The sequence below is a fragment of the Thamnophis elegans genome, chromosome 5 (assembly GCF_009769535.1).
Source record: "Thamnophis elegans isolate rThaEle1 chromosome 5, rThaEle1.pri, whole genome shotgun sequence".
Classification (NCBI taxonomy): domain Eukaryota; kingdom Metazoa; phylum Chordata; class Lepidosauria; order Squamata; family Colubridae; genus Thamnophis; species Thamnophis elegans.
Window position 1 is genome coordinate 97,696,958 of NC_045545.1, and position 10,977 is coordinate 97,707,934.

At 48.5% G+C, this 10,977-nt stretch overlaps 1 protein-coding gene across 3 annotated transcripts in view; it reads right to left on the reverse strand.

Moving 5' to 3' along the window:
• RBCK1 (RANBP2-type and C3HC4-type zinc finger containing 1) overlaps positions 1–10,977 on the reverse strand; it is a 41,358-nt gene that overhangs the window by 18,940 nt on the left and 11,441 nt on the right. The window contains exons 2-7 of one of the 3 annotated variants that reach the window (XM_032219022.1): positions 9,714–9,901; positions 8,454–8,544; positions 6,790–6,838; positions 5,178–5,322; positions 4,922–5,015; positions 1,649–1,847 (exon numbers count right to left, since the gene is read on the reverse strand). In XM_032219022.1, coding sequence (XP_032074913.1) covers positions 1,649–1,847; positions 4,922–5,015; positions 5,178–5,322; positions 6,790–6,811 — 460 coding nt within the window. In that variant the 5' untranslated portion in view covers positions 6,812–6,838; positions 8,454–8,544; positions 9,714–9,901. Of the gene's footprint in view, positions 1–1,648; positions 1,848–4,921; positions 5,016–5,177; positions 5,323–6,789; positions 6,839–8,453; positions 8,554–9,687; positions 9,902–10,977 lie in introns of all 3 variants that reach the window. The other 2 variants (XM_032219020.1, XM_032219021.1) reach the window with 2 other exon arrangements.

The following is a 10,977-nucleotide window of genomic DNA, read 5'->3' on the forward strand; positions in this document are numbered from 1 at the left end:
CCCTTTTATTTAGTGGAAAGGGAATTCCTCTCCAGCAAAGTCTCGGCCGACAAACTTTCCAGAGATTTCACAACCGCAGAACTTGATCAGGCTTGGAGAGCTGCCAGGCCGATATCTTCCAAACTCCACGCTGTATCGGCAATTACTTGGCAAGAAATCAGGATCTTCACCCTAATGAATTAAACTAATTGTCTCTCCTGCAAACTCCACTCCCCTTTCGCTCCTCTTTTATTCCCTCTGGGAGGGGCCATTCACCATCCACCTGTTGCCTTACTCTCAAGTCAACCCCTGTTCTTTAGCTGTTCTTTTCTTCTGGCAACTCTGTGCATGCGCACACTGGGAACAGGCTCCCGCTGCTCTTCTGCCTCACTGACTCTGAAGGCAGCTGATAACTGTCGGATGGCCCTGGCCCCCTCTCTTCCTCCGACGCAGAGCCCTCGTCCGAGCCTTCCCCAGACTCCAGGACTGGCCCATCTTCCTCCCCAACCTCCTCACTCTCCGACTCTGCTACCATCTCCGCTGGCGGGCCACAAACTCTCTACACTATAGAGTTTTAAAATGTCATAGTTTGAAAGAGTACAGATACGCGTAGTCCTCGACTTACAACCGTTCATTTAGTGACTGTTTGAAGTTACGACAGCACTGAAAACAGTGACTTACGACCGTTTCTCACACTTACGACCATTCCAGCATCCCCAGAGTCACGTGATCAAGATTCAGACGTTTTGACAACTGACTCATATTTATGATGGTTGCAATGTCCCAGAGTCAGGTGATTCCCCTTTTGCGAGCTGTAGTCCTCGCTCTATGACCAATAGAGTGAGACCAATAGATTTGAACCCCAAATTTCTGTCGCTAAGCGAGACAGTTGTGAATTTTGCCCCATTGTGCAGCATCTGACTTTTTAAGCACATGACCATGGGGATGCTGCAACGGTCGTAAATGTGAAACACAGTCCTAACTCACTTCCAGTACCGTCGTAACTTGGAACCGTCACTAAATGAATGCATGTAAGTCAAGGACGTCTTGTAGTTGGCAAACATTTGCCCAGAACAAACCACTGGTTCATTTAACGACAGCAGCATCCATTTTACAATCGTGGGGATTCACTTAATGACCCCTCCAAAAGAAGATGATAAAAATTACGACTGTCACAAGTTACAGTCCTCAACGAGGACGACCTGAAGATGCAGGTATTCCTCAAGTTACAACAGTTCACTTAGTGACCGTCCGAACTTACAACAGCACTGAACAAAGTGACTTATGACCACTTTTCACGCTTAACGACAGTCACAGCATCCCCAGGGTCACGTAAACAAAATTCAGACGCTTGGCAAACAAGACTCATATTTATGACCGTCGCTGTGTCCCGGGGTCACGCGATCCCCTTTTGCGACCTTCTGACAAGCAAAGTCAAGAGGGGGGAGCCAGATTCACTTAACAACGGGGCGATCGACTTAATAACGGCAATCGTTCCCTTAACGAATCTGGCATGAAACGTCGTAAAACTGGGGCAAAACTCACTTAACAAATGTCTCAGTTAGCCACATCAGTTCTGGGCTCCATTAGGTCGTAGGTCGAGGACTACCGGTAGATGGTCTATCAATACCCCTGGCTCTCATTCTGGCGCCACTTCGGACCGGCTCACCTTCCAGCTGCCGCCGTTCGTGGTCACAGTCCGCCGTTTCTTTGTCCAGCTTCTCGGTCTTGGCGGACATCAAGTAGAGGTAGGCCTGGTCCCCATCCCTCTGGATGCCTTGGTAGTGGAGCGTCTCGTGGTCCCGGGGAAGCCTCCGTCCCACCACCCACTTCTGGACGCTGGGAGGGAACCCATAATGGAGGTGCATCTGTTCAGGAGACAAAAGGAAGCTGTAGGGAAGCTTCTAGAATAGAACAGAATGAGACGGGAAGGACCTCAGAGGTCTTCTAGTCCAGCCCCCTGCTCAAGCAGGGGAACCGATACCATTTCAGATAAGTGACCGTCGAGACCAGGGGTGCCAAACTCGATTTCATTGAAGGTCCCATCAGGGTTGTATTTGACGGTTCCACCACAAAACCGCGGTAGACAATTGCGCGCTCGACAAAAGCGCGTACGTGACGTCATCACAGCGCAACAAAAACATCGCGCTGTGAGCGGTAAATTTAAAAATAAAGCGAAAACCTTACCCTAACCCCCCCAAACCTAACCCTAAACCTAACCCTAACCCTAAACCTAACCCTTAACCTAACCCTAACCCTAACCCTAAACCTAACCCTTAACCTAACGGTAACCCTTAACCTAACGCTAAACCTAACCCTAACGCTTAACGTAACCCTAAACCTAACCCTAACCCTTAACCTAACCCTAACCCTAACCCTAAACCTAACCCTTACCTTTATGTGAATCGGCTTGCTTTAATTTTATTTTAATTTTAATTTTATTTATGTTTTAATTTTTTTTGTCGAGCTGCTGATGACGTCAGGTACACGCTTTCGTCGAGCACGGTTTTGTCGAGCGCGGTTTTGACGGGTCACGGTATTTGACCTCGGGAGGGCTGGGGGCGCGCGGCCCTCCCGCGCTCCATTTTCACCGGCAGAGGGTTGCAGGATGCCATCGCAGCCAAAAATGGAGTTCGGGAGCCTGTTGTCGCTGGCCGAGGCATCACGGGCCGCTACTTCGCTGTTCCCAGGGCGGCCCCACGGGAAAAATCTAAGCACTGTCAGGCCTGCAACCATCTTTTCTTTTGGGTCTTTGGCTTGCCACACTTTCTATTATTCTACTAGGCATTTTCTATTGTGAGAAAACGGGAGGAGGGATTGTACGGAGTTAGATGAGATGCAGCCATAACAACATTCTTTCTAGAAAGCCAAGGTCATCGTCCTTTGTCTCTGCACCTCTGCACCTGACCGGAACTGGATGGGTGGAAGCTGCCAGCATGGCAGTGGGAGATTGGACCGTGGGATGGACTGGTGGGTGTGGGGGGCAAGATCTTGAACTTTCAACCGGGTGGGGAAAACCGGGAAGCTTTCAGATTCGGGTTTTCCCAGATGTGCCAACGTGTCTCTCTTCATCAATTGGAACTTTGAGCAATACTATCCCTTGGACTCGGATTTACTTTTAGATGCTATTTGGAATCCTGACAAGCACCCTGCACTCCAGATCTGGCCAGTGGGCCTTGTGTTTGATACCCCTGGTCTAGAATCTTCCTCCAGTGATGGAGCACCCACCACTTCTGGAGGCAATTTCTTCCACCGGTTAATTGAGAAGTTTCTCCTCAATTCCAGCTTGCTTCTCTCCTTGATTGGTTTCCATCCGTTGCTCCCTGTCTGGCCTTCAGGTGCTTTGGAGAATAGCTTGACCCCCTTCCTCTCTGTGGCAGCCCCTCAAATACTGGAAGACAGCTATCATGTCTCCCCTGGGCCTTCTCTTCCCTAGACTAGCCAGGCCCAGTTCCTGCAACGGTTCATCGTATGTTTTAATCTCCGGGCCTTTGATCGTCTTAGTTGCTCTTTTTCCAAAGTCTCAAACTCTTTTCTGTAGTACGGTGACCAAAATTGGATGCCGTATTCCAGATGTGACCTTACTAAGGTTTCATAAAGCGGAACGAATATTTCACGTCCGTGGTGGCTTCCGGACTCCCCGCTGTGCACGGGGCCGGGTGTTCTATCCGGGCATGCGCGCTGCGCACGCATGTTCACGCCACCTCCCTGCAACATGGATGTGGCACGACAAAACCGCAAAGCCCTTATCCACGGAGACATAAGCGCGTCGCTAGAGCCGCGACGTCATCATCGCGCGTCATCACCGCCGCGACAACAGCGCGGCAACAGAAGGACGCTTTAAAACGGCGCCGCAGCAGAAAGCCGATTTCCATTAAGGTAAGGGTTAGGATTAGGTTTAGGGGTTTGTTTTAGGGTTAGGTTTAGGGTTAGGTTTAGGGTTAGGGTTAGGGTTAGGTTTAGGGTTAGGTTTAGGGTTAGGTTTAGGGTTAGGGTACTGAGTGCTTGGGAATGCGCGGATTTGCCCTCCGCGATTATGTCATCGCGGTAGGGTCGCGTTTTTTCTTAGCGCTTTGAACGGCGCGAATTAGTCTTCGCGCTTATGTCTCCGTGGATAAGGGCTTCGCGGATTTGTGGTGGAACCGCAACATGCAGCTACTCGGCAAAGGTCGTGCTCATGTGCGCAATTGGCCCGGTTACTTTAAAAACAGCTATGGAATGCGGGCGGTTGGATGGGCCGAACGAGCAACTGTACTCCCGGCTACTACCGGTACGGCGGTACTGGTCCGTACCTCCGGGAACCCATCACTGCTTCATGTGGTTTCGATTTATGCCTCTGTTTATACAACCCAGGATCGTATTAGCTTTTTTGGCTACTGCCACACACGGCTGGCCTCGTCTTTTAAGTGATCGTCCACTAGGACTCCAAGATCCCTCTCCATCGCTGCTGTGGTGAAAAGCTGGACTGAAAACCCTGACTTCTCCTGCAAATGGACAGGATGCAGAATGCCACGAGGACAACTTCCCAGATTAGAGCAGAATAAGCTGGAAGGGAACTCGGAGGTCTTCTAGTCCAGCCCCCTGCTCAAGCAGGAGAACCGATACCAATTTAGATAAGTGACTGTCTAGAACACGGGTGTCCAAACTTGGGAACGTTAAGACTTGTGGACTTCAACTCCCAGAATTCCCCAGCGGGGAATTCTGGGAGTTGAAGTCCACAAGTCTTAACGTTCCCAAGTTTGGACACCCATTCTAGACTTTCCTTAAAAACCTCCAGTGATGGAAAGCCCACGATTTCCAGAGGCAGAAATCCACTGATTAATTGTCCTCACTTTTTGAGGAAGCTTCTCCTAAATTCCAGGTTGGTGGTGTCCCCTTTTCATCCAAGACCACCCAACGTTTGCTCCAAATCTGCCTAGGCAGGATCTCCGAGAGTTCATACCATGTCTTTGAGGGAAGCCATAGTCATGGAAGGCTGAACCTTCAGAAAGACGGGTGTGGTGACCATCTGGGCATCTTCCACGCCAACCCAGAGCCTGTAAGAAAGGAAAGGAATCATGAGAAAGTTCATGGCTGGCTGGGGAATTCTGGGAGTTGAAGTCCTCAGGTCTTAAAAGTTGCTAAGCTTGAGAAAAGGCTGCTCTAAGGAGAATCCGGCTACCCAGGATTCGCACTCAGAACCTCCCGCGCGGCCTCACCTAATGTCGTGCTCCGGATAGGCGTCTGGTTCCAGCTGCACCTTGACGGGGACTCGCCGTTCGGCCAGCCAGATGGCGCAACGCTGGGCGATCTCTTCCTCCCCGTCCCGGATCGCCTCCGCCAGCCTCAGGGCTTGCTGCTCAGCTGAGGAAGAGAGGAGAACAATTCGACCTATGGAACTCCTCGCCCCATGATACTGCTCTGCCCCCCCCCCCGGGAGCCATTGAACGTGGGCAGATGCCGATGTCTGCATCGCAAGGCCCGTTAAGGTAAGGGAGAGATCCAGGCATGGGCATCGCCAGCTGGCTGAGGAAGGTTGCCAGGCAAAGGCCAACTCTTAGGGCTGCTTCTTCGTGCGCCTTCGGGGTTTGGGGAGGGAGAGGCAGTTTGGGGGAGTGGCTAGGGGACTGGGAGTTCTAGAGGTCTTTTTAGCATGAAAGCTGATGGGGTGAAAGTCACCCCATCAGCTTTCATGCTAAAGAAACCTCTAGAACTCCCAGTGCCCTAGGAGATGGTGAGTTCTAGTCTCAGGGAGGGAGGAGGGAATGGATGAATGAGGGAGGGAGGGAGGAGAAAAAAAGAAAAAAGAAAGAAAGGAGGGAGGGAGGGAGGAGAGAATGAATGAATGAATGAATGAATGAGGGTGGAAGGAAGGGAGGGAGGAGAGAAAAAGAAAGAAAGAAAGAAAGAAAGAAAGAAAGAAGGAAAGAAAGAAAGAAAGAAGCAAGGGAGGGAGGAGAGGATGAATGAATGAGGGTGGGAGGAAGGAAGGGAGGAGAGAAAAAGAAAGAAAGAAAGAAAGAAAGAAAGAAGCAAGGGAGGGAGGAGAGAATGAATGAATGAGGGTGGGAGGAAGGGAGGAAAGAAAAAGAAAGAAAGAAAGAAAGAAAGAAAGAAAGGAGGGAGGGAGGAGAGAATGAATGAATGAGGGTGGGAGGAAGGGAAGGAGAGAAAAAGAAAGAAAGAAAGAAAGAAAGAAAGAAAGAAAGAAAGATAGAAAGAAAGAGGAAGGGAATGAATGAATGAATGAATGAATGAATGAATGAGGTTGGAAAGAAGGGAGGAAGGAAGGAAGGAATGAAGGAAGATGTTTCCGATACTTCAGGGATTTGTCCTTCCTCCCACCCTGATTCAAGTGGAGAAAGAAAGAAAGAAAGAAAGAAAGAAAGAAAGAAGGAAGGAAGGAAGGAAGGAAGGAAGGAAGGAAGGAAGGAAGGAAGGAAGGAAGGAAGGTGTTTCCGATACTTCAGAGATCTATCCATGCAGTGGCCAGGAGTTAAGACTAAAGGCTCAAAGGTGGGGGGGAACCCCAATTTCGGTGCTTTTAAAGGATGGACTTTATTATTCAGTGGGAAGAAAGACCCCTAAGACTGAGCCCTTATTTCTAGCCCTGATGATGTTACCTAGTTTGGTAAATGAAACGTCTGGAAGGAAACCACCACCAAGCTCAGAGGGCACCAAGGACCCACATGCCAACCCAGAACTATCAATCTTCTCCTTTATTAGACCTCATGTCTGCACCCAGAAGACCCTCCCCACTGGCAATTTCCGCTTCCTTTGCACGCCCCTCCCCACCCGTGGGATGGCCACCCCATTCCCCTCCAAACTGACCTTTCCTTATTGCCTCCTCCATCGGCCACACGCTCAGCCACACGGACTCCTGGCCCAAAGAGAAGAAGGCGCCGTGAGGACGGGCAGGACGGAGCCAACCCCAACCCCATCCTCACAAACAGCAACGCCTCTCCAGATCCAATTCCAGCACCAGGCGCTCCAACCCTGGAGGCTTGGAAGAAGGGGTTGTACACCCAGGTGTCTGGAACGGTATAAGGTTTCTCCAGACCTCCAAAATCCCCCACCCCAAAACCTTGGCAACTATAAGATGGGTGGACTTCAAGTCTCAGAATTCTCCAAGAGCAAAGCTGCCTGGGGAATTCTGGGAGTTGAAGTCCACCTCTCCTAAAATCGCCTAGATTGGGAAACCCTACTTTACTGTACCTTACCCTACCCTATCTTACTCTAACTTACCGTACCCCACATAACCCTACCCTAACTTACCCTACCCTACTTATCTTACCCTAATTTACCCTACCCTACCCTATCTTCAACCACTCTACCCTACCTCTTAACCAGTTTACACAACCCTACCCTACCTTATGCTACTCTACCCTAACTATCTTACCCTACCCAACCCTACCCTACCTTACCCTACTCTACTCTACTCTACCTATCTTATCCTAATTTATGCTACCCAACCTTAACCTACCTTAAGCTACGCTACCCTACCTATCTTACCCTATCCTACCCTACCCTATCTTAAACCACTCTACCCTACCTATCTTAACCTAATTTACACAACCCTACCCTACCCCACCTTATGTTACTCTACCCTAACTATCTTACCCTATCTTACCTTATCTTACCCTACCCAACCCTACCCTACCTTACCCTACTCTACTCTACCCTACCTATCTTACCCTAATTTACCCTACCCAACCCTAACCTATCTTAAACCACTCTACCCTACCTATCTTAACCTAATTTAGACAACCCTACCCTCCCTTATGCTACTCTACCCTAACTATCTTACCCTACCCAACCCTACCCTCTCTTACCCTAATTTACCCTGCCCAACTCTACTGAGCTCTACCCTACCCAACCCAAGCCTACTCTACCCTACCTATCTTACCCTAACTTACCCTACTGCACATAACCCTACCCTAACTTACCCCACCCTACTGATCTTACCCTAACTTATCCCACCCTACCCTACCTATCTTAATCTAATTTACACAACCCTACCCTACCTTATGTTACTCTACCCTAACTATCTTACCCTATCTTACCTTATCTTACCCTACCCAACCCTACCCTACCTTACCCTACTCTAATCTACCCTACCTATCTTATCCTAATTTACCCCACCCAACTCTACTGAGCACTACCCTACCCTACCTTATGCTACTCTACCCTATCTTACCCTACCCAATCCTACCCTACCTTACCCTACTCTACTCTACCCTACCCTATCTTATCCTAATTTATGCTACCCAACCCTAACCTACCTTAAGCTACTCTACCCTACCTATCTTAACCTAATTTACCCTACTCAACTCTACTGAGCACTACCCAACCCAAGCCTACTCTACCCTACCTATCTTACCCTACCCAACTGAACCCTACTCTACCGAATCCTACCCTGCAATTGAGGCCCAAAGGCAACTTTTCTGCTGGGGTCAGGAACCCAAATAAAAGCATCTCCAAGAAAACAGCCTCACCTGCTCTGTGGATCTCTACTTCCCCAGCTGACCCAAAGCGTCTCCCGGCATTGAAGGAGAATGTCTTCGTTCCAGTAACTTCAATCCAGGTCTTTAAGCTCTGGGTTCGGACAGAGAAGAAACCCCATCATGACTTCGTTCCTGGACATCTTTCAGGTAGTCCTCGACTTATGACCGGCAGGGTGGCCAGAATTACAGTCGTAAGTCATAAGTCAAGGTCCATAAGCCAGTCATTTAGTGGGTCACCATGTGACCCACCCAACTGGATGACATTGTGTGCCCATCGTTAAGCGAATACCATGGTTGTTAAGTGAACCGATCGTCTACGGTGGGTGTTTTTGGCTGGAAATTGGCCGCCAATAACCAGATTCCATCACAGAAGTCATCAATCACTGTCCTGTGACTGCGGGGCACTGCACAAGGGGCGTTTTCGGCCAGAAACCGGGACTAAATGCAGATTTATGGCAAATAAGGCGTAGATTGTGATCATGTGACCTTGGGACACTGCAAAATGCATATAAACATGGGCCAGCTTGCCATGCTCCCAAGTGGCACAGTGGGGAGAACTGTCAGAACTCAGAAACTGGGTCGTAAGTAGCTTTTCGGGGTCTGTCGTACCTCCGAACGGTCGTAACTGATGAGGTATGAATCAATGACTACCTGTCTTACATTCTCAAGTTCCTTTGATGAAGTTTAAACAGGCCTGGTTCCCTCCTGGGGTCTTAGAGCAGAAGTGGGCAAGTATGGCCCCTTTAAGACTTGTGGACTTCAATTCCCAGAATTCCTGAGCCAGCCATTCAATGGCTGGCTCAGGAATTCTGGGAGTTGAAGTCCACAGGTTGTAAAGAAGCCATACTTGCCCACTTCTGCTTTAAGAGAGTCTATTACTGGCAGTCCTCGACTTACGACCACCAGGGAGCCCCAAATTCCCACTATTGAGCCGTTAAGAGAGTTCTGTCCCATTTTTACAACCTTCCTCGCTATGGTCGTCCAGCGAATCCCCGCCGGTGTGAAGCTGGTAACAGGTTTGTTAAGTGAATCCTGCTTCCCCCGTCGACTTTACAGGTCGCAAAAGAGGAATCACACGACAGGCCACCGTCGTAAGTACACGCCAGTCGCCGAGCCTCTGAACTTTGACCACGTGACTGCCACGGTCGTAAGTGTGAAAAACAGGCCAGAAATCATTTTTTTTTCAGAACGCCGACTGAACAAACGGTCGTAAGTTCAAGGATACCTGGGTTTGGTTTCACTGCTCCTTACGTCTTTCCGATGAGTCCTCCTTAAACGACAGTGCCCGGACTTGAACTCAGGACTTGAGGACAAAAATACCCCAAGCACGTACAGCTTTCACTTCCTGCGACTTGTGACTTCCGTTGTTTCAGTCAAAAAGGTCATTTTTAACAACTGCGCCCCAGCGGTGACTCATCTTCGGTTGCAAGGCGTCCAATCTATAGGGAGAAGAAGGCCGTGAGAAATTGGGCCTATTTGACCCAGATACAAGACAGTCCTCGACTTACAACTGTTTCATTTAGCGACCATCCGAAGTTACAACGGCTCTGTGAAAGCGACTTACGCCCACTGCAGCATCCCTAAAGTCACATGAGCTCCAAATTTCCTGTGGCTTCGCCATTTCAGTTGTTAAGTGAGTTCGTCCCTTGCTTTGCGACCTTTTACTGCCGCGGCTGTTAAGCGAATCATTGCATTTGTTAAACTGGTCATACGGTTGTTAAGTGAATCCAGCTTCCTTGTGGACTTCGCTCGTCAGAACGCTGCAAAAAGGGACCCTGTGACCGTCGTAAATACGAGTCGATTGCCGAACTCTGAATTTTGACCACATGAAGATGGGGGTGCAATGAAAGGTTGTAAGCGTGAGAAACGGTCATAAGTCATTTTTTTTTCATTGCCATTGTAACTTTCAACGGGCACTAAAACATAAGTCGAGGACCTGGGCTTGCAAATTTGTTTTGGAAAGTCGGCAACCCAAGTGTGTTTCACACTGTTGGACACAATCCCACCAACTGCTTCTTATAGTTAGGGATGAATGAAAAGGAAAATTAATTAAAATTGCTCCCAAGGAGAAAGGGACGCTGGCGATCATCTATTCATGATAAACTCTTTTTATGTTTTTTTTCTTGTTTTTTGAAAGCCGCCGACACAGCTGGTCCTCGACTTACAATGGTTCATTTAGTGACAGTTCAAAGTTACGACGGCTCTGTAAAAGTGACTTATGACCGCTTTTTCACCTTTACGACCATTTGAGCCTCCCTATTTTCATGTAAATCAAAATTCAAACCGGTCGCAACTGACCCTTAATTTTTTTTTTCCAAGTTTGATTTGTTTTATTTATGTAGCATCCAATTTCCATCAAACGGTGTGTGTTCTGGGTACAATTTTACAACTTAACTAGTCATATTGTATATATTTTTTTAAAATAATTTTTTATTTTCCAAACAAACATAACACATAAAATCTTCTTTCTTTACATACTGTAGAATATTGTATATTTTTGTACATATTGTATATT